This window comes from Eublepharis macularius, chromosome 4, assembly GCF_028583425.1.
Source record: "Eublepharis macularius isolate TG4126 chromosome 4, MPM_Emac_v1.0, whole genome shotgun sequence".
Lineage (NCBI taxonomy): Eukaryota > Metazoa > Chordata > Lepidosauria > Squamata > Eublepharidae > Eublepharis > Eublepharis macularius.
This window is the reverse complement of record NC_072793.1, coordinates 157,668,068-157,691,773: the sequence shown is the minus strand read 5'-3', so window position 1 is coordinate 157,691,773 and position 23,706 is coordinate 157,668,068. Positions and strand designations below refer to the sequence as shown.

The 23,706-nt window shown below is 46.0% G+C and overlaps 1 protein-coding gene across 2 annotated transcripts in view; it reads right to left on the bottom strand.

Moving 5' to 3' along the window:
- LOC129329319 (C-type lectin domain family 2 member D-like) overlaps window positions 1-12,653 on the bottom strand; it is a 76,296-nt gene extending 63,643 nt beyond the window's left edge. Inside the window, exons 1-7 of one of the 2 annotated variants that reach the window (XM_054978825.1) lie at window positions 12,584-12,652; window positions 7,837-7,986; window positions 5,668-5,766; window positions 4,049-4,159; window positions 2,612-2,722; window positions 1,552-1,766; window positions 35-144 (exon numbers count right to left, since the gene is read on the bottom strand). In XM_054978825.1, coding sequence (XP_054834800.1) covers window positions 35-144; window positions 1,552-1,766; window positions 2,612-2,722; window positions 4,049-4,159; window positions 5,668-5,766; window positions 7,837-7,984 — 794 coding nt within the window. In that variant the 5' untranslated portion in view covers window positions 7,985-7,986; window positions 12,584-12,652. Of the gene's footprint in view, window positions 1-34; window positions 145-1,551; window positions 1,767-2,611; window positions 2,723-4,048; window positions 4,160-5,667; window positions 5,767-7,836; window positions 7,987-12,583 lie in introns of both variants that reach the window. The other variant, XM_054978827.1, reaches the window with a different exon arrangement.
- Between the last annotated feature and the right edge of the window lie 11,053 nt (window positions 12,654-23,706).

The window sequence follows — 23,706 nt, the reverse complement described above, 5'->3', positions numbered from 1 at the left end:
CATTCCTCCGCCTCAACAAACCAACACCACTTACAAAGAGTTGTCAAAATCTGAACCATCTGGCTGTTTCCATGGCTGTCCTATCTTCCGTCTTCGGAGTCCAAGCCAGTATTCGACAGAGCCTTTGTTGTTGTTTATGAAAGCCTGTTTTTGAAAAAAGTTTAATGTCTTACTTTTTAAAATGCATTTTACAACCTATTTTTAATACTACAACAACAACAAATTTCAGTATTTTGTTTTAGTATTTGTTTCCTATGCTGAATCTTCATGGATAGGGTGAATTAGAAATCAAAATTATCTACACTATGTTCAGATTTTGCTTTCAGTTCTCTCTATCCTGTGGACATAAGAATTAACTTTTCCTTCTAGGATACAACACAACTAGATGGCAGAATTCATTGTCTTGTTTTTTATTTATAGCCCACCTCCCTCATCCACACTCAAGATGGATTACAACATTTAGAACAGTGCAATATGACTAATATAAGTGATAGAGAGTGTGATGTTAGAAAGTTTTCTAACGAAGTTAGAAAACAATGACTTGAACAAGATAAAGCATACAATAAACAGTGTCATACTACAGCCTTTGTCCCTTTGTAAAAAGGTTCTCCATTATTACTACCAATCCTCAGGCAGGCTGCTGCACAATGTGGGAGCCACAACCGACAATCCTCAAATACGGGCATCTGCTGATCTAACCTGGTTGCATTGGGACTTTCCACAGACTTTGCTCAGATGAACATAGTTATCGCAATGGGGCATGCGGGGAGAAGCCATTCTTAGGGCCCTAGGCCATGGAGGCGACTGTCAAGATACTGTGAAGTTCCAAGTTCAAACTGGCTCTTTAAGCAGTAAAACAAGGAAATAAGTAGCTACCAGTTATATCACATCCTTGGATAAGCTTCCTACTTTTATTACTGGAGGAAGAGAGGAGGGGACAACTTTCAGATGAGCCAGGATATGGAAAAGGAGAATGTGATCTCCCATGTTCAGAACCGCTAATACACTGGGGGCTTTACAGGCAAGAACTAGGGCGGCTGAGTAGTGCTTAAAATAACAGCAATTTTCTGCACCAAGAGATGCGTTCAAACTACCCTCTAGGAGGGCTCTGTGGCCCAGCCTTAGGGTTACAAGGGTGCAAATGGAGGTCACTAGGCCTGAATCCAATTACAGTGCTACAGACTTGGCCCTAAATGGGAGCTGGCGAGAAGTTCTCCTGGTCCTGATCGCTGCAACAAACATGCATAGCAATGGCTCAAGAAGTTCACTATCAAGGCTGAGATCTGGAGGGACTAGGGGGAGGCTGCACTCTGGTGGTAGCTGGAGATCTCCCTAGGTTACAAGGTCCAACCGCCCCCATTTCTTCAGCCTCGCCTCTACTCCAGTAGTGCACTCACATTCAGAACCTCTTGTAGCACAGAAGAGGACAAAACTAGAGTCAACAGGATTCCGATGTCGCTTCATCCTTAACTACCATGGGGTCTCTCCTAGTGGCTGCTAATAGCCACACAATCTGTGCCAGATCTGTTCTATCAAGTTGAAATGCCTCACCTTTTCCAGATCAGTGGCCATGGTCACCAGGGAGCCGCCAGACAATGCGCAGTGGTCACGGGATGAGTTCCAGGGGCTTTCCGTAACAGAGAAAAAGTAGCAATATCCTTCTGCATCGCCAATCCACCCTTGGGGGCATGACGTCTTCAGGAGTGGTGTTGAGGTTGATGTAGCTTGCAATTTATTAATCTCTGCTTGCAGTTCTTTTATTTGTGCTGTCAGGGAAAAGAAAGTCACAAATCCATGACGTGCACCACCACAATACCATCTGCTCCTACAGCTCAGGATGAAGCCCAGGGGTGGGGGAGGAATAAAGCATTTCCAAGGCAAAGGAGGAAGGGAAGAGGCAGAAAATCATCCCATATTTGTTAAGCAATCAAAGAGCACTTTTGAACTCTAATCAAGCTTAGGTATGCTACAAGACCTTTTTGGGGACAGGTTCTCTTCCACTTTGTTTCTAGGGTGGAGAAGACTCCCGTTTTCTGTTTGCATGTACCAAACATTCCACAAGCTTGTTTCCCAGCTCCAGATGGAAATAATTCCAACACTCAAAGCAGCAAACCAAGTAAGAATCCCAGCTTGAGCATTTAATTTTACATCCAACTCCCATACCTGAAGAATATGGGTGTTTAAGCATATAAATACAAGGTTTATCTACATTGTCCCCAAGATGTTTTGTCACATTCTCCAGTTCTCAGTTGTTTAACTTGTAGATTTTCAGAAAGGGAGCAAGTGGAAACAGTTAAAAAAGGCCTCTGAGGTGGAATTTATTGGAGGCCAATGGAACACTAGCTTGGACGCAGCAGAGGATTTCTGCAAATGAGGGGGGGCCTAATTTTCCTGACTTTCTACTCCTCTAACTTCCCACTCGTGGTGTTTTGGGGGAGCCCCTCATCCCCCAGGAGCAGCATGTCAGGCTGCAGAAGGAGGGGGGAGGGGAGGAATAGCTGCTCTGCTAAAGGAAATCCCAGCAGTTATAGCTGGAGCCAAGCCTATATAATTAAGTCTAGGACCTGATAGGAGGCAGACTGTAAAAAATCACAGAAGACTGAAAACTCACCATGCTGGGCCACATTGTAAGGGCCCGAGATCAGCAACGATAAAAATAAGATGATTGTAATTACTATTATTGCAGTATCTTTCTTGCAGCACTTCAATCTACATCTGACAGCTAAAAGAGAAAAATATGTTGTCATTTTATGCAGATGGATAATCATGGCCAGATTTATAGCACTCTGAGTGCTATTTATTGGAGCATGCACTCTCATTTATTTATTTACTAGCAACAAAGCCTGTTATGGGAAACAATAAAACGGAATCTAGAAAAGGGAAGACGGACAGGCGGGCATTGCCTCCTGCTCTGCGCCTGATACCGGCTGGGTGAAGGCAGGGAGGCAGGCAATGCCACAAGCTCCATGTCTGGGTGAAAGCCAGGGGCAGGGGGGGATTGCCGCCTGATCCCAGCAGAGTGAAGGCAGGGGCGGGCACTGCTCCATGCTTGATCCCAGCCTGGATTTCCTGCTGTGGCAGCACCCTCTGGTGGTGCACCAGGGTAAGGAGCGAGTCATCCAGAACACATTCTTTTATATAATTGAACTAGCAATAAAGTCCGTTGTGGGAAAAAATACAATGGGCTCTAGAAAGGGGAGGGCAGGCAGGCAGGCAGGCATTGCCTCCTCCTCCATCCTCTGTCACTAATCCCAGCCAGTAAAGGAGGAGGGTGGGTATTGTCACCTGCTCCAAGCCTGATGTCAGCCACGTGACGGGGAGGTGGACTTTGCTACCTGCTTTCTGCAAGATAATAGGCCAGGTAAAGGGGGGGGCAGCATTGCCACCTGCTCCATTCCTGATCCCAGCTGGGTGGAGGGAGTGCAGGCCTGCCACCTGCTGTGCTCCTAATTCCAGCAAGTTGAAGGGGCAGCATTACTGCCTGCCTGGCACCTGACTCTGGCAGGGTGAAGATGGGGCGGGCATTGCTGCCTCCTCAGTGCCTTATTCTGGTTAGTCAAGGGGGTGGGCACTGCAACCTGCTCCACTCTTTAACCCGGCTGGGTGAAGGGAAGAAGGGCATTGCCTCCTGCTCTGCACCTGATCCCAGCCAGGTAACGGCATGGGGCGGGCTTTGCAACCTGCTCCACTCCTGATCCCAACCGGGTGATGGTGGGGGGGTGGGGCGGCCATTGCTACCTGCTCCGCTCCAGATCCCAGCTGGGAGAAAGGGAGTGGGCATTGTCATCTGCTCCGCTCCAGATCCCAGATGGGTGAAGGGTGGACAAACATTGCCACCTGCTCCGCTCTTGATCCCACATGGCTGAAGGGTGGACAAACATTGCCACCTGCTCCGCTCCGAATACCGAACGGAAGTGTGAAACCACACGAGTAGAAAAATACACAAACTTAAATGGAGGTGCAGGTGGAGCCAGCATAAAGACGCCGGATGTGATTCATTTTGCGATGATGTAATTGATTGTATGATAGAATTTGTTAACTGCTTCACCTTTGGTATGGGGGATGTTTCTTGCCCCTGAAGAGGTTGCCTTACTCAAGCTGATGCTGCATGTTGGGCGATGCAGGTTTGCATTCGGTGCCCCGCCCTCACCAGCTCCACCTGCAACAAAACACAAAGATGAATATATTCATAAGAACTTTTCTAAGACTTACCTTACAATTACTTGTGGAAGCTTACCTGTGGGATGTCTTCCTGTATGGAATCTCATTGCACCTTGATAATTGCTATTCCTGTTGGATGCCTCTGTACTTAAGAGTTTTTTGTATTACTGTGTTGATTGTAATTTTCTGATTCATAAGAGAGCTTAGCTCCAATATATACTGATTTGACTTTCTTAATTTACAAAGTTAAGTTTGTGTATTTTCCTACTTGTGTGGTTTCACATGAGTAGGCACCTCTTATTGTTATATCCTGCTCCTAATACCAGCTGGGTGAAGTGGAGGGGGGGGCGCATTACCACACGCTCCCATCCTGATCCTGGCCATCACCACAGCACGTTTTCTGGAGGGTCAGGGGGCCTTGCCTGGGCTTCCCTCCACGGCAGCACCCTCTGGTGGTTCATCTTGAATACATTTGCTCAATTATATAGTAAGATAGTCCACCTTTCTCACTGAGACCCAAGGCAGAATACACAGTGGAAGTCAGTATGATCAACAGCTAGGACATTCCAGGAACAAATACAATAGGGTATGGGTTGCAGTAATTTGAAAACAAGCATAAATCTGAACACAGAGATGAAACAAATCATAAGAAATTAAACATGATGTCTTTTAACAACATAGAAACAACCCAGTAGGAGCATATCCGCATCAACAGACCATAGAATAGTCTATGGTCCCTGATAGTAAACAAGCTGCAATGTTCTGCACCAGCTGGATCCCCCTGCTCCCAGCCTCTTCTCCCATCACCTCTTGCCTGGCCAGTGGGGGCAGGGGAGGAGGTGCTGGGAACAGGCCCAGGGACTCTGGCATGCAGAAACGGCCGTATTTGGTTGATGGACGAATTATGTCCTTATGTGTGTTACGTGCCGTCAAGTCATCTCCAACCTCTAGCAACCCTATGAATGAAAGACCTCCAAAACATTCTGTGTGTGCATGCTGGAAATTGCCACAAGGCTTGTGCCAACTTCAACGGAGGCTGCCCTCTTCGTAGCACCCCTGGGGGGTGGCCCTGCAGCCACCTGAGTCCATAACACACATTCTGTTGTGCCCTGTGATGGCAGGACTCCTGCTCCAACCAATGATTGAAGGTTTGCTTTGCTCCCATGGTACCTGCCCCCAGGTGTCCTGCAAGGACAAGGCACAGGCCATGATACCAGGGGCCACCTGCCCCATAGGCCTTGCCCAGGTGTGAGCTGGGAGGACGTTGCTCCGACCTCCAGTCCATCCTGCCCCGTGCCTGTTCCTGGGGACAGAATTGATGTGACCAGTCCGCTGTCAACTGGCATGCTGACTGTGCTGCCCACTCCCCCCTGCATGTGCCAACCAACTCATGTGCCTTTAGGCTATCCTGCTGGGCAGGTGGTCCACGTAATAATTATGCCCCACTGGTAAAGTACGTGGATGGTCTTGACAATTCTGCCTTTTGCGCAGTGTACAAGTACTCACCTTCTTCCATGCCATCTCGCACTCTGGTGTCCTGTTCATTCTCATTCTGAGAATCACCGACAAGCAATGGCATCTGCACTCTGCTTTCCTCCATACGTCCTGCAATTGTATACATAAACTCAACCACTGCTGCCCTCTTTTGGCTTGGAGACAGTAGAATCATCACAGGCAGCTTGTGCCCTGCCAGCAGGCCGAGCAGCACTGCCTGGGCATGCCCTGGCTGGAAGCCTAGCTCCCATGGATAGTTGCTATGGGGGAGTACTTCTTGCCCCCTTTGGCCTCTGAGCCTGGGGTTGACCACCTCCCTGCATGGCCTTTTGGACCCATCCCTCATCTACTGCCAGAGCAAGTCAATCAAGATGGCTGCTAGGACCTGCTGATGTGGTCAAGGAGGGTAAGTTAGCCCCAAATGGGTGGGTTACAGCGGCACCCTGCCACTCCTGATGACCCCCTTAGTCCCCCCCCCCACACACACACCTTTAATGTTGAGGGGAGGGCAAAGCAGATAAAGCAGCCAGAAAGACAGGCTGAGTGCAGTAAAAAACCTATAGCTGTAAGACACAGCCCAGGGCTGCCAATCCCCTGTGGGTGGGGGATACCCTGCCCCCAGTCCATGCTCCCCCGGCTCCCCTCATCAGGCTAGCAGGGGGGTACCTGGGGGGGGGTGCAAAAGCATGAAACACTTCTGCATCATACCAGAAAATGACTTGATTGAATTTCTATGTCATGCTGGAAATTATGACATTTTTCTGGCATGACCGATGGGCGTGATAGGTTTCCGCTGCCTCCTCACCCTCAATTTGGCCCTTGAAACACCCAGCAACCCTTCTTCAGCCTGAGCTTGCAGCAGAGATGCAGGAAAAATACCTCAGGAGAAAAAAAGGAAGCCTGAGCACAAATGCAGAAAAAATACCTCAGGAGAAAAAAAGGAAGCCTGAGCACAAATGCAGAAAAAATACCTCAGGAGAAAAAGAAGCAGGCCGGAGCACAATGGAGGTTCGGCCTGCCTACAGAGCCTATCAGGGACGCTGTCTCCTTTCTGAGGGAAGCCAGGTGAGCTAAGAGCCGAGAGATACCTCCAACTCCCCCCCTCCCTTGATATTTATGTCTCCCACTGGCAGTCCTCCCATGCTGACCAAACTATCAGGGAGACTATTCTTTTTCTGAGGGAAGCCCAAATGATTTGGGAACCTACGGAGACCTCCCTCCTCTCCCAACTCTGGGACTTACTTGTCCATGCAGCTGTTCCCTTGCTTCGTCCTTATGCACTATCCTTCCATTTGCTGGGATAAAAGAGAGCTAGACTGTACACAGCTTGGCCCTTGTATGGTCTCCCCGGGCTGTCCATGACACTGTGCGTGCAGCTGCATCAGCTCAGGTTGGCCCTGCTGTGATCAAACTCTGCCCTCCCTCCCATTTCTGTGAAGGGCGGTGTAGAACGGCCTTCTCGGCCCACTGATTTCAAAGGCATTAAAAGGGTGAGCTATGTTTAAGACTGCGCTGTTTAAGACTGATAAGGTGGCATAAACTTTCATGGATTACAGCCAGTTTGTCCGTTGTTGCATTGACCAGTACACACACACACACAGGTTTAAAAGGTGAAGAACTATGAGGCCCAGACTCCATCAAATGCAACAACAGTGAGAATTCATAATATGCCTTAAATCATCAGCATTTTCAAGCAAGGAGTCACACTTTCCCCTTTTATTTTTGTGGAATTTTCTGTTATATCAATACAAGGGCCGGATTTCTTTTTAAAAGATCAACAATGAACATATGGGGAAGTCTTTGCATGGGGAAGCCTAAAAGGCACACAATTTGGCCACCCATGCCTAAGCCCCATCCCCATCCCCACCCCAAACCAAAGGGCTGGCCCAGGACTAGGAGGCAGAGGCCAGCACTGATGGGGCAAACTGATTTGGGGGGGGGGATGGAGCCCAGAGGCTTTTCAAACCACGCTGCTTTTTCTGGCACCAGAAACTGTCTCCCCTTCCTTGGGCCCCCAGACCTTTTGCAATTTTTGTTTTTTAAAACCACCATTCTCCTAGCATTTACAGACAAATTAATGTAGGCTCAAGATGGTACGTTCCCTTCTGCATTGGCATCTGGCTCCTACTGAAATGTTAGAACCTCTGTCTCACTGTTCTTTAGCAGAGAGAGTTTGCATACCATTCTGTTCACTTCTTCCTGAGTGTTCACTGAAGGGAGGTCTCTTCTGCTCCAAAGTCTGATTCCTCGATTCATTCTCCGCGATTCCAGGGCTAAGCAGCATACTCACTTCTGGTTGATTTCCAACAGAATCCATGCTTGCTACCATTTCTGTTCTTCCAAATGATACTTGCATTAGAAATTGTTCCACTGATCTTCATTCCTGCATGATGTATATGGTGCTAATGCCCCTGGGCTCTGCTACCACATAAATGGAAACTTTATTTGCTGAAGTGTATGCATGTTTAAATCTTGTATTTCAAAAAGCTTTTCAAGCAGAAAAGGCCTATGAAGTAGACGTATGCTGTGTTACATAAAACACTGAGAAGCATTAGGCCAGCTAAACATTAATTGTGGCATGGTGCTGATCAGTATGGAGTGAAAAAGGTAACGTGATAATGGGGCCGGCTTCTCCCAGGGACACGGCAACACTGCGAAGGAATCAACCGCATGCAAGCAAAGACTCCTGCGAACAGCAGATCATGCTAGCAGTCTGCTCTTGGGAGAAGTGAACTCAAAAGAGATCAACTGCTTGCTTAATAAATATTGCAAAATGTCAAGACCTCTGAGGAGCACAAATAATTCTCATTTCCACCATTTTACCCTAACAACTTAGTAAATTAGGGCCATTTCCACACATCCTTAAAGGGACATCTCACTCACCGAACGTGGGTGGCTTTTCCCTTCACTCTAGACGTCTACATTTTCAAAACGGTTCCTTTTTTGCCACCTTTTCTGAGAATACACTTTCCCACGGTGCCAGAAAAGGCACCAAAAAATTGGAAACCAAACAACCTGCAACCATTTTGAAAACAGACGCCTGGAGTGAAGTGGGAAAAGCTGCCCTCATTCGGTGAGTGGGACATGCCTTTAAGGACATGTGGAAACAGCTTAGGTTAGGCAGAAAGAATTACAGGCCCAAGATTTTCAAACAGTTTTAGGATTATGGGGGATTTGAACCCAGATTCCTATCTCCAGAATCCTAGACCCATGCTCAAGCCAGTATATCACCCTTGTCCGTGCCAGTCCCTTTGTCTCTTAAGAACTCAAGTGATTTTTCAGAAAACATAAGCAGATTCTTCACTAGAAGCAACACAGATTTTATACACTTCACAGCTTGTTCCTCACTCTGCTACTGTTGCTTCACAGCCAAGATAAAACTATCTTTTAGCTGGAGCTGTAGGTTAAAGAAACAATTTTCTAGTCAAACTAAATAAAGCTATACAAAAAAACATTAAAAGAGATTTGATTCCAATTTACAAAAGCTTACTAGTTCCTATGTTTTGTACCATACAGAGGAATTCTTTGGTAAATCTGAGATTTGCAAACCACTATTCTCTTCAATTTAACTCTTAGCTTACTTTATTATGACTAGCGCCTACATGACTTAATAGACACTTGCTCAAGTTTAAAAGATGTGAGCTGTGTGCATTTTATCACTTGGAAGGGGAAAAGTGGCATGGAGTTACTTCGCATGTGGTTCCTGAAAAGTACAATACATTTAAAAAGTAGGTTGAGACCAATACATTCCAAAGTCTACACAGCTTCCAAAAGTTTAAGAATCACTAGATTAGGGCAGGAATCCCTAACATGGTGCCTGTGGATACCAGGGTGCCTACCAACACCTTTCTTGGCACCCACCAAGTGCTTTTAGAAAGTGGGTGGGGCCAGGTTAGGTTCTTCCCAAGCAGGTCTTCTGACTGACCATTGAAAATCTGATTGGCTGTTCAGATAACATAATGGTGTTTTAGCAGCACTTGTCACTAATTTTTTTTAAATTCACTCCTCTTCCACAGTATATTTTTAAAGTGCCCCTCCTACATGTGAACTACTTCTATGTGTGTGGCTCTGCCTCCTGCAGAAGACATTTTGAGGTTGGCTGTGCCTCCTGAAACAGCCATTCTAGTGGATTCTATGGTTGTGCCCACCATCCTTGGTCAGAATCCAAAGGTGCCCCCAGGCTCAAAAAGGTTGGGGACCTCCGGACTGGAGAGAAGAGGGAGAAACAGCTGTTCACTGGGAAAATGGAAACAAAAGCAGAGGTGAGTTCTGGTATTAAATGAGTGGCAGACAGAGGTGGACTCAAAAGTAATGATCTTGACTGAATAGAATATCTTCCTGGTGCCACATGCAAAAAAAAGGGGAAGGCAATGAGATAAAAAATCCCCAATATGGTACCTGTGAACACCACGGCAGAAATGAATGGGTTTCCTGGCATCTACTTGTTTCTCCCTGCTGCCACAATTCTATACCTCATTTCAAGAACTTTTTCTTCTCCTCTTCACACTCCTTCATTCTCTAACATTTCTTTCCCCCCCCTTTTACTACACCCCCACCCTTCTTCTCTTTGTCTTCTCAGCCCCTATCCCATGCTACCTCTCCACCAACTTTGAGATGTGCTAAAGGGTGACCAAAGAATAGAGAAAGTGCACTAGTAGCAACAGATTAGGAGAGAGAGCCAAGCTCTAACCACCTCCTGGGAAGCTCTAGCAGTAGCTGCAGGTCAAATGATAATGGGCACTGCAGCTCACATCTTGGCTCCACTTGTCTTTATTTGGGTCACGCATTTGAAACTTTGTCCCAACAAAAGTACTATCACCACCTGAGACAGAATGTAAAAAAAATTCACTCCAAGAAGTGAAAATATATCCAAGGAAACAAGGAAAGAGGAGGACATAGAAAGAAGAAGGATGAAGGTGGGGGGAGGGGAGTTGAGATTTCTACCCTCCCACAGTTTACAGACTCAAGACTATTGGCTACAACTGGATTCCCCTGTGAGCATCCTGATTTCACAAAGATTTGCAGTTAACCAAGGAACACCCCCCCACATTGAGTAAGTATTCATAAACTTGCAATTTACCTCATAACCACCTTGTTGACTGTGAGCAAGACAAGGAAGATGGCAGCTATTTTTTTGACTGGCGCCCCACCCCCTCAATGGTAGCCATTTTGTGTCTAGCACCCTCCCCCCTAATGGCAGCTATTTTGTGGTGGCATCCACTACCTTTTTTCTAAATTCCAAAAGTACCACCCAGCCAAATTGGTGCTATTTTGTACTCTGCCTGAAGCTACAAAACGTCTTGAGCTGGCAGTGACTATAAACAGGATTGCGCCATGCATAATCAAGATTCTAGCATTGATAATCCCATGTGAATAAAGCTCAATGACATAACTTAACAGTTTGGTATTAAACAGTCCCTCCCTCCTTCTTCAGTCTTTGTTTATAACAAGAAAGAGCACTTGGTTGCTTTGTGCACTTTCCCTAGATCTCTGGTTTCCTGGAAAAGATGCTAGTTACAGTAGGGTGTGGTTTCTAATAAATTACCAACTATACTTTTTTTAATTTTTATGAATTGGCGATAACATGACCTCATCAATAGAGGTATTCTACACTATATTTTCCAGTAGATAGTGGCAGAAGACCGTAAGATTTAACTGTACTGGTAAAGCCAATCCAAGGGCAATTTTTACTCCACCATCCACTTTCAGATGATAGGAGAAGATTCTCTTTTTAACTACCCTTCCCGATTAACATTGCGTCTCCCTTCACTTGAGCCTCCTCCTATAATTCGACTCAGCCATGATCTCCTGCAGAATCTCTGACTACATTATATTATCCTTCTGCAGGAAACTTGGGTCTACAAAATCCATTAATTTCCCCAATTATACTTCGCCATCTATTTCTGCATATAAACAAAACAATAGACCCAAAGCAAGATTAACCTGCCATCTCTGGCTAGAGTGCTGATTTCAGTCCCTCCATTTGCTCTACCGCTATTACTTGAATCCACCCATATGAAAGTAATCCTAATCAATGTTTACTGAACGCCTCCGTCTTCTACCTCGAACCGATGAAGACTTCTGGGGAACTTACTCGCCATTTAGTGTCATTTTGGCTGGCCTCTACGCCGTACTCCGAGCAACAGAACAGGGAAGAGTTCCTGCACAGCCGCGAGAAATAACTCGATACGAGCCACAGAGGCCTCAACCCAACAACTCCCTTCTCCACCAGATGTTGACCAATTACAGGAAAAGGCTTTTCCCGTCACCAGCAGAGAGTACCAATGCAAACCTAGGGAGCCGCAAAGGAGGCGCTGTCGCGCGGGATCCGCGGCCGCGGGCCACCGCTGTTCCTAACCGCGAATGCACAGACTGCAGCCGAGCAGCTACACGCTTACCTCCTCATCTCGGGCAGCCGACACAAGGCTGCCGCTTCCTACCGCTCCTCCATGTAACCACCCTCACCCCCGAGGAAATGCTCGCTAGAGCTCGCGACAAAAGTACAGGAGCTCCGTACTGCTTTGCTACCAGCCACCTACCTACTCCTTTTAGTACATCCCTACCTACACACCCCTCCCGATGCCGGCGTGCGCTCTGCAAGGCCTCCGGTGAGGTAGTTTGCAATCGCAAACCGTACACACGCCCCAGGACTGGCGAGCCCCGCCTCCATAAGCTCCCATTCTACCCTCCGACTCAGAAACTGCCTGGAGATAGAGGGGGGATGAGCGCTATCGGAAGTTGTAAGAGCCTGCAAGAATTTGCGCTCCCAAATGCACGATCTTAAGTCAGAGTGACTGACAAGCTGGTCATCCTCCCTCCCCGCGGGAAAAAAAAAATATCCATCATAATCCACCGGTTGCACTCATTCGCCCGCTTGTTTCCCTCCCTCGTTGCGCATCTAAAAACCAAACGGCGCTCGGAAGTTTACCGTAAAAGAAGTTCAGCAGGACTGGAGTCCAGCGGCACTTTAGCGACTGGCAAGAGTTTGAGGGTTCCCGCTTCCAAGAATCACAGCTCTCTCCTTCGGACCGAAGAGGCGTCGCTGAGCTTTTATACTCGGGGAAGGCGGGCTGAAGCAGAGCGTGTAAAGAGGAGAGGAGGCATCTGATTGGATTATCGGGATCGGAACACATTTCTTAGATGGACGGTAGAAAAGGTTGCCGCGAGGCACACGGGGAAAGCCCTCACTTCCTTGAAGCTTATGAAGACTTGACTTCCCTTATTGTACTTACTTTGCCGTTGCAAAAGACTTTGGTTCACCTTGTTAGCCCTGAGTCAGTTTAGCTTTGACTCTGGAAAGCTCATGCCCTTAATGATAAACTACTTAACACTAACATGGACTCTGGTACCAAGGCCTGCAACAAACCAAGATGCCAACTTTGCTCTCATATAGATTCGAGCAACACCATCAGTGGACACAGCAATATCAGCCATACCATGGCCGTTTCCACACGGCTTACCTCTCTTCGTAATGTCCGGGTAAATCGCGCAAAAAACGCAGAAGATCGCGTTTCCTTGCGTGATGTCATGTGACATCATGCAAATCTCGCGCGAGAAAACGTGAACTTCCGCGTTTTTTGCACGATCTTCCGGGACATTACGAAGAGAGGTAAGCCGTGTGGAAATGACCCATCTTGAGTTCATACTCCTGCTCATCCTCCAATGTGATTTATGCCATCACATGTCAGCAGTGCCCCTTCACTCTCTATCCCTCTACTCTCTACAGTGGACAAACTGGCCAATCCCTTCTGCAAAGAATTAATGGACATAAGTCTGATATCAGAAACCAAATTATTCAAAAACCAGTGTGGGAACATTTTAACCTTCCAGGATACTCAGTTGCTGACCTAAAAGTAACAGTTATCCTGCACAGGAATTTCAAAGGGAGATTAGGGAGACTGCTGAATTGCAACTGATAACGAAGCTCCAGACTATGCATCCACCTGGAATGAATCGAGACATTGGCTTCCTGTCTCATTACCAATGCTAATTTCTCCATACTCACTACCCCTCTGCATAGGTAAAGGTAGTCCCCCGTACAAGCACCAAGTCACCAATGATCCATGGGGGACACCACACCATGATGCTTTCTTGGCAGACCTTTTATGGGGTGGTTTGCCATTGCGTTCCCCAGTCATCTACACTTTACCCCCAGGAAACTGGATACTCATTTTACCGACCTCGGAAGGGTGGAAGGCTGAGTCAACCTTGAGCCGGCTACCTGAACCCGGCTTCTGCCAGGATCGAACTCAGGTCATGAGCAGAACTTGGGCTGCAGTACTGCAGCTTACCATTCTGCGCCACAGGGCTCCGCATACCCCACCCTATTAAATCATGCCTGCCATTGTCGTTCACTGGCTATTATCATTTGGCTTCTAAAATCACTCCACTCTCCAAGATATAAGGATAGATGAACTCACGTTCTAGATATATCTGAAGAAGTGAGCTGTGGCTCACGAAAGCTCTTACTCTACCACAAATTTTGTTAGTCTTATAGGTGCTACTTTTCTCCTGAAAATCTAGTTGGTCTTTAAGGTGCTACTGGACCTGAATCTTTCTTTAAACAGAGGACTTCCTAACATGCCCTGTAGTACCTTTTTCCTTTTAGTTAGTTTCAAGCTGAAATACAAAAAGTTCTAAAGGTAATTTGAAGTTTGTGATTTTTTTCTATAAGCTCTAAGAAAGGAGTTATACTACTGTTACCCTTTTGAGTCCTGAGAGCCAAGCTACAAGTGATGCCTGACACAGGTTAGACACTTGTCAGCTTCCCTCAAGTTTTGAGGGGAAATGTAGGCATCCTGGTCTTACAGCTTGGCTTTCCATTTAATTGAAGTTTACAGAACCTGCCCCCTCACACCCATCGGAGGGGAAGGGGGGTGCCCGGCAAGAGCCCGACGTCTGCACTCCCCTCCTGACCGCATGTTCTCCCTCCCATACACTGCTGCTCTGTAAACTGTAATTAAATGGAGAGCCAAGCTGCAAGACCAGGACACCTACCTTTCCCATCAAAACTTGAGGGAAGCTGACAAGTGTCCAACCTGTGTCAGGCGTCACTTGTAGCTTGGCTCTGATCTCATTCTTCTCAATAGTGCTGATCTCTGTTCATTACTCATGGTTTTCTGTGCTAAACAGAAATGTCACTCCATCTCTGCTGTGACAAACATTTATGGCCAAATTCTTACCTAGGGTTCCCAACCTCCAGGTGGAGCCTGGAGGTCTCATAGAATTACAACTGATCTCCATATTACAGAGATAAATTCCCCTAGAGAAAATTGGCAGCTTCAGAAGGTGGATTCCATGGCACCACATTCTTGCTCCCCCCCATCCCCAAACTCCATCCTCCACAGGCTCTGCTCCCAAATCTCAAGGAATCACCCAACCCAGAGTTGGCAACCCTGTTCAGAAGCACTGGAGAAATGCTTGGGTTCAGCTGTGGTGAAACAGATACGATGCATCTGAGCATGAACAGGCTGTCTACAAATCCAGCACCTTTATAACTAAAATCCATTTTTTAAAAAGAAGGATTAACCTGTCAGTGGGAATGATTCTTTGATTAGCCAGGCTAGGAAAGGCAGCACCCATGTTAAAAGACTAGGGTTGCCAGCTCTGGGTTGAGAAATTCCTGTAGGTTTAGGGGTGAAGCCTGGAGAAAGTAGGGCTTGGGGAGGGACCTCAGCAGAATATAATGCCATAGAATCCACCCTCCAAAGCAGCTATTTTCTCCAGGGGAACTGATCTCTGTTGCCTGGGAGAGATCTGGAGGTTGACAGCTCTAGACTGAAGCCTGAGTATAGAAGACAACCAACAGGAATGTTTCTGGGGAGGTTACAAGCAATGCCTGAAGGCATCTGGGTGGCTGCTTGTAAAGAAAAAAGGTGCTGGATTAGTAGGGTCAGGCGATCTCCTGGAATTACAATTGATCTCCAGACTTCAGAGAGCAGCTCACCTGGAAAAAATGGCTGGTCTGGAGGTTGGACTCTATGACATTGTGCTGAGGGCCCTCCCTTCCCAAGTTGCACTCTTAAATGCCCGGGAATTTCCCAAACCAGAGTGGGCAACCCTAAGAATTAGATGTGGTCTGGTTTGATCCAGCTGTGCTGTTCTTAGCCACCATCACACACATCTGGGATTAAGAAGAAAGGATTGGGGTTAAGGAAGGAGGCATTGTCCCTAAAGGTTTGGCTGTTCTTTTTTAGGGATTAGGAAGAAAGTATTCTGGGTAGGGAGGGGGCATTTCCTCTAAGGGCTTGAGAGTCAACTCTTAAAAAAATTAAAACACTCTGGGAAGGAGATGCCACCAAACTCAAACCTTCCAAGCCATACCTTCTGACCTTGAGTTTGTAACCTTTAATGCTAGATGTGTTCTGATAGGCTGTGGTGATTCATCACTTTGAAAGTATGTGGCAGGGAAATGTGTAAGTCTCCAGAAATACCATCAGCTCCACTCCTGGCACTGAGCCCCATCTGCCTCAGCTTGCAGCGTGTTTGCAGCATGTAGCCATTTAGCTGCCTGTAGAAAACATTGCCTTTTTGATAGCACAGGTTATTTACAGCATAGTATGAGTATTTGGGGTTTTTTTTAAAGCAGATTTTATGTCCATGCATTTTTTTAAAAAAGCATTTGGCCTCTTTTATCCCCCAGAGCATTTAATTATTCCTAATGTGAGCTCCTTGGGAACATGAAACCTGGGGGGGGGGTCTGGAGATTTGGGGATGGCACCTGGGGGGAGGGCTGGGACCTCATCTATAACAACGATGACATTTGATTTACATACCGCCCTTCAGGACAACATAATGTCCACTCAGAGTGGTTTACAAAGTATGCTATTATTATCCTCACAACATATGCCCTGTGAGGTGGGTGGGGCTGGGAGAACTCTGAGAGAGCTGTGACTAACCCAAGATCACCCAGCTGGCTTCAAGCGGAGGAGTGGAGAATCAAACCCAGTTCTCCAGATTAGAGTCCCGCGCTCTTAATCGCTACACCAAGCTGTCCCTCTGGGTATGATGCCATAGAGTCCACCCTCCAAAGCAGCCATTTCCTCAGAGAGAAACTGATCTCAGTAGTTTGGGGATCAGTTGTAATTCTTCTAGATCTCCAGACTCCACCTGGAGGCTGGCAGCCCTGTGAGACCAGCACTATGCTCTCAGCTGTACCAGGACAGCCCTTTGAAGTGGTTGATAATTAATAAAATAAAAATAAAAACCTATTCATTTGAAGTGACAGAAGCTCAGATGGAGACTGGTGTTGAGACAGCAGCCAGAGGCTTACTGCTACCTGACATCTCGGTAGGGGCTACCTAAGCCCTGACATCTGGCAGCTGCTTGGTGTGTGTGCCATTAGATTTCATTAAGAAATTTTCCTCTTGCTAGCAGTTGAAATATATCATTGGGATCTTCAGGTGATTGTGCGATCCATACAGTTCATATGGCTGAACAGAAACTAGGGAATTCTTATCTGGCAGTTGTTAATCTATATGAGAGCAAATGTCAAAATTTATTGGGCAGGAGAGTTCTGCCTTTAATGCAACTTTTCATGTGCAAACCAGCTGCATATCAAACTGGATGGCTTATTAGGAAGACCAATGCTAATCAATGCTCTCTTTTAAAAAATCCTAACACACAATATTTAGATTCCTCTTAACAATGACTGAATTTTATTAAATTGCTTGGAGAAGTCTCTTTAAAAAAATGTTTTAATTGTGATCTTACAGAGAGAAAGGTGGACTATAAACAAAGTAAATAAATAAACATTCCAAAAAGCTTTATGACCCAAGTCTTCCATGTAAGTAAAGGGAAGATCGACACTCTAGCATTTACCAGATTAATTTGTTGAACACATTGCCAGAAAATGTGCTTAGTGGCTGGTGGCTTTGATAGCTTTTTAAAGAGAAAACTAGACAAACAGATTTCAATAGGCTTAGACTGAAGTAACTTTTCTTAGAATTGCACTGAAAGTCTTATAATGTAGATCTGTCGGAGGTGTTAGTGATAACCAAGCAGCCCCATTGTGTGGTTGGAAGTCATGCTATAGCTACTTTATTGAAGATAAGCAGGTCTGGGTGAGATCAGTAACTGGGTGGGAGACCACCTATTTATTCACTGTTTGCCACCTTGGGTTAATGATAGAACGCTGAGGTCAATGAAATCAGCTGTGTTCAGAATCTGTACATGTTGAAACATGGAAGCCTGCTGGTCATCCTGAACATGATTATTATTCAATTTTTAACCTGCCTTCCCCACAAGCAAGTTCAGGGCGGGTTACAACAACAATAAAATACATACAAAAATATGAAGAGAATAAACATACACAGAATCAAGAATGCATAAATACACAGGATAAAATAGAAGTCAACATTATCCGTCCAAAATATGGTGCCTAAATATAAATCAAATATGGCACTCAAAGTGTTGTGGGGCTGGACAAATAAATAAAAACCTGCCAAGATCTGAATGGCAGAAAAACACAGCAGAACCAGAGCAAGGAAGGCCAGTAGGACAATGTGCCTTTGCAAGATAATCTTATCAGAAAAGACTTCTGAAAGCTAAACAGGAAATGAAAGATCACACCCACCTCCTCCTGGTCCTACAGAAAGAGAAGGTAATTTTTCTAAATTTAAATGGCCCACATCTTCTCACAATGATGAAATAGCAGGATTTGTAGTCCTATTCTCTCTACGGCTTCAAAATGATACACCAAACAAAGTACACTGACGACCGGTAGTTTAAATGACTTTAAGAGAAGATTAGAGGATCAGTCATATCCACAAGCTATGACAGCTAAATGGCACCTCTTAACTGGTAAGTGGTAACATATTCCTGAGAAGCAGAAACAGGGGCCAAACAGCAGGAGATGGGGATTGCCATACTGTCCTGTTGCCAAGCCTCCATGGGCACCAGGCTGACTATAGTTGGAGACAGAATGCTGGATAGGGCCACTCTTGAACTCGTTCAGCCAGGCGGTGCTCAGTTCCAATTCATTCTTATTTGCTCTGTTTTACCTAATGGCAGGAGACAAATCCCTCTACTTCAAAATTATAGCTGAACCTCAACTGTATTCATTTTTCTATTAATAACTGTATTATTGTAAAGCCCTGACCTGGATGGCCCAGGGTAACCCAATCCTGTCAGCTCTCAGAAGCTAAGCAGGGTCAGCCCTGGTTACTACAGGGATGGGGGACCACCAAGGAAGGTCAGGTTTGCTACACAAAGGCAGGCAATTACAAACCACTTCTATTCATCTCTTGCCTTTACTTATGGAGAGACCATAAGTAAGTGTTTTTCAGACGACTCACTTTATACCCTGGTGTGCCACCAGAGAGCGCTGCAGCAGAGGAAAGCCCAGGTAACTCACACTATCGTTCCAGAAAACATGCTATGGTGGGAAGCCCAGGCCGGGAACAGGAGCGGAGAAGGTGGCAATGCCCACCCCCCCTTCAGCTAGCTGGTATTAGGAATGGAACAGATGGCAATGCCCACCCCCACCTTAACCCAGCTGGTACTAGAAGCAGAGCAGGTGCAAATGCCTGCCTCCCCTTCAGCCAGCTGGTAGTAGGAGCAGAGCAGGTGGCAATGCCCATCCCCCACATTAACATAGCGGATATTAGGAGTATAACAGGTGGCAACGCCCTCCCCCGCCTTAACCCAGGTGGTATTAGGAGCGGAGCAGGTGGTAATGCCCGTCTTTGCCTTAACCCAGCTGGTATTAGGCCCGGAACACGTGGCAATGCCCACCCCCACCTTAACTCAGCTGGTATTAGAAGCAAAGCAGGTGGCAATCCCCCCCCGGTGCTTTATCACAACTGGCATTAGGAGCAGAGCAGGGGCAATTCCTGCCCCTCACCTTTACCCAGCTGGTATTAGGAGCGAAGCAGGTGCCAGTGCCCACCCCCCTTCACCCATCTGGGATCAGGAGTGGAGCAGGTGACTATGCCTACTCTCTGCCTTAACCCAGCTGGTATTAGGACTGAAGCAGGGGGCAATGCCCACCCCCCTTTACCCAAGTGTGATCAGGGGCAGAGCCTTCCCCCTTCCAGCCAGCTGGGATCAGGAGTGGAGCAGGTGCCATTGCCCACCCAGCACCTTCACCTGGGTGGGATCAGGCACAGAGCAGGAGGCAAGTCCCTTCTTCCCTTCACCCAGCTGGGATAAGAAGTAGAGCAGGTGGCAATGCCCGCCCCCTTCAGCCTATTGGAATAAGGCACTGAGCAGGCGACAATGCCCAGCCCATCTTCATCTTGTTGAAACCAGGTGCTAAGAATGCAGCAATCTCTGCCCCCCTTCAAGCTGCTGGAATCAGGAGCAGAGAAGGTGGCAATGCCCACACCCCCTTCACCCAGTTGGGATCAGAAGCAGAGCACATTGCAAAGCCCACTACTTGCCTTCACCTGTCGGGATCAGACAAGGAGCAGGAAGTAATGCCTGCCCCCCTTCACCCAGCTGTAATCAGGTGCAGAACAGAAGGCAATGCCTGTTTTCCCTTCACCCGGCTGGAATCAGGAGCAGAGCAGGTGGCAATGCCTGACCCCCTTTACCTGACCTGTGTCAGGTGTGCAGCAGGTAGCAAAGCTCACTCCCCTTCACATGGCTGAGATCATGCATGGAGCAGGTGGCAATGCCCACTCCCTCCTTTTTCCCCACAACGGGCTTTGTTTCTAGTATATATATAAAGTGAGAAAGGCAGACTATAAATGAAAGAAAGAAAGAAAGAAAGAAAGAAAGAAAGAAAGAAAGAAAGAAAGAAAGAAAGAAAGAAAGAAAGAAAGAAAGAAAGAAAGAAAGTCTCTGAAGTTAAACTTACCAATCGCTGGATAACAGGATGGGTCTTCTCATGGATTAGAAATTGGTTAAATGACACTGGAGGAATTTCTGCTTCCTTAACTCCTCTAAATCTTAATTCTCAACCCCCCACCCTCCCTAAGCAGTTATCAAAATCTTTTGACCACTGAACTGATTGTCTTTATTTTACTAGATCCTTGAGAAGATTCTGGCACAGCTGGGAATGCCGGCTTTTACTAACTGTGCACTCTTCTGTTATTAAAAACATCTTTTCTTAACTGACTCTGGCCTGTATTCAACCACATAGTTAAGACAATGGAAATCCCCTTAAATTTTCTTACCAGGCAGTGGCAATTTTTGCTGATTTCCATTTCCAGCTTCTGCTCCGGTTTTGTTCTTGGGAGAGAGCAGGAGTAAGGAAACAAGTGCCCTTAAATGTTCTTAATGTGGATGGATTCAGGCCTCTATTTTTTGTCTTTCAGATCAGTTATACACAATCCCTCACTGGTCTTCCAGCCTAAATGCTAGATTGAGGGACAATTTTACCCAACTGGCCCCTGGTATCACCTTTCATTTCCGTGTTGCACTGGAAACAATGACATTCCCAGGAGGAGACAGCATTCCAGAGTGTGAGTTCATACAGTACTCCTCTCACACACCTCAAGTACCCCCACATTGAGCCCCGGGGGGGGGGGACCTGGCAACCCTAGGGGAGGCGGGGTTTCTCATTTTATTTCATGTCACAGACAAGAATATGATGGAGGGGGCAGAGCTGTGAAATCTCATACTGTGAGGCTGGAGAGGCAAAAACATTTCTAGGCAGTTGCTCAAATGAGCCCCGGGACCAAGGAAATCTAGATCGGTGTCTCAAAAGCAGTGGGAGTTCCAGAGTGTGTTGCCAACTGCCAAGAAAGAGGTTTGGTTAGCTCTTTTGCCTTTAATGGTAGCCTGGTAAACAGAAATCTAAACAAAGTTGGCTCCCCCCTGAAAAGACACTGTCAAAAGAGAATACAATACAGGAGGGACAAAATATAGTAGTTTCAAAGAACAAAATTTTAACCACTTATATCCATTTAGCTATACATTACACGCTAAAGCCAAACGTTCTCATATCAACTTGTGAACAGTTATATCACATGAAATTGTAATAAAATTTTCTCTGTGAATCCAGTTGACGTCCCCAGATGGAGGACATAGGGGTGTGATGGCAAAGGTAAGTCTTTGGCAATGGAATGTTTGTTGTGCGTATTTTCTTCCTTTTTATAGGTGGTCTTGAGACACTCCAACTCGGGAGGATGGAAAGCACAGTCCCAGGTATAGCCTGGAACCAAGGCCGGCAAGTTTCTAAAGTTCTTCGTCCAAACAGACTTCCTCAGGGGCAAGAAACCTTATTGAGTTTCATTGCTAACACACCAAGAGCAACACCCAATGCGACGTGGAAAAATGGAGCCTATTGTATTTCAACATCCAGAGACTAGAGTTGCTTAGTGCAGATGCGGGAAGACACAGCCATCTGCGGACCTGGATCAGTTGTGTCTTCCCCATGGAGGATAAGATGGGCTTTTTATAAGTCCCTTATTTTCCTTCCTCCCTTAAGCATCTTTACATCTTGGGTTTCACGATATTCAACAGGGCTTATTCCTAGCAGTAACTTACGTCTCAGATACATTTAATTTATCATGCATGCCCTTGGCTGGGGAGTCTTACTCATTCTGCATGTACATTTTTCCCTCTGAGTTCACACTGTTATTTTTTCTATTGCTCACATTGGTCAGGATGGGTGCTCTGAATGAGTGCTCCTTGCAAGCACCATGGAGACCCCTTCTGGGTTGTTTTAAAGCACTTGCTCCTGGAAGTGAGGAATGTCAGGATTCATACTTTGTTTTAGAGAAGAAATGCTTCTCTGCCAAGCAACACAACTGTGGGTGCCATGGTGCCCCCGAGTGCAAGTTGCAAAAAACAACATATCTGTTAGCTCTAATTGTTTTCTCCTTTCTTTTCCTAAGCAAGATGGGAGAGAAAGCATCTACAAGACAGACTGAGAGAAAGTAAGGAAGAATAGGGCCCACAATAATGGATCACTACTGCGAATACCTTATTGCCATATGCACTGAGTAAATAAGTTAAGTAAAATCTGTTCTTTAATAACCCTGTCCTTTTTTGTTTAACATTTCTTACCTAATGAACAATTACTATTCTATTCATGGTAACAGCAAGCCAGTTTGATTGGATCAGGATCACATGGGGTAGCCCAGATAGCATCTTTGTACAATGCCCCTCAGCTAGACGTTATAAGCTAAACAGGCAACTATTGAGCAACGATGTGGTAGCAGGTTTCGCTCCAAGCAGCTTATCCTGATCATTGGGCCACAACTGCATTAAGCTAAAATTACCCAGACATATCAGATTAATTCAGGATGCTGAATGCCAGTCTAGATCCTCTTTCTTGAAGATGCTGCTGCTCTGCAGACCTTCCAGGAAAAATACTTCCACAAATCCAGAGTAGTCCTTGGGAAACTGTATCTGATCAATCTTTCCTACTTCTCCTTTTGTCCAAAATCCAGCCTCCTGGATCCATTTGCCAGACAGCTCCACAACTCACAGGATATTTCAGCTGCATTCTTCAGAGTTCCAGTTTTTTTCTTTGTTGCATTCGTACCTTCATGCAATGTAAGGCGGCACATGTAGGATTCCCATCCAGGCACAGATCGGACCCAGACATACTTAACTACAGCTCTGGGACCTAATTAAATAGTTAGAAGAAGGTGGACCTTCCATTCTCCTCTTAGGATTGTGCAAGAAGATGGCATACAAGATCCAACATAACGAAAGATATTCTGAGGTGGTCCTAGTCATATGTATGAACCTGGAAAAGGAGACAAAACAAAATTTATGCTGAAAACACACTTACTTCTTTAGAAATGTTACATGCCACTTCTCCAAAGACCTGCTTGAGGCAGAGGTTCACAAAATAAAATCAATACAATTAAATCATTACAACATAAAATTTATAAATAACAAAAAAGCCACAAAAATAAGCCAGGAGCAGGAAAATAGTTTAAATCAACTGCCTGCAGCCTAAAATGACATCTGTAAAACAGTCCTCAGGCTAGAAGCAGAACATAAAAATAGCGTAAAAGATGGAACCCTTTATATAAAAGTCTAAGTGGAAAAGAAATACCTTCGATTGGCACCTAAATAGGTGCCAACTCCATGTTGAGAAATTCTGGGTGCTTGGGGAGTGGAGCTTGGAGAGGCCATGTTATGTATTGG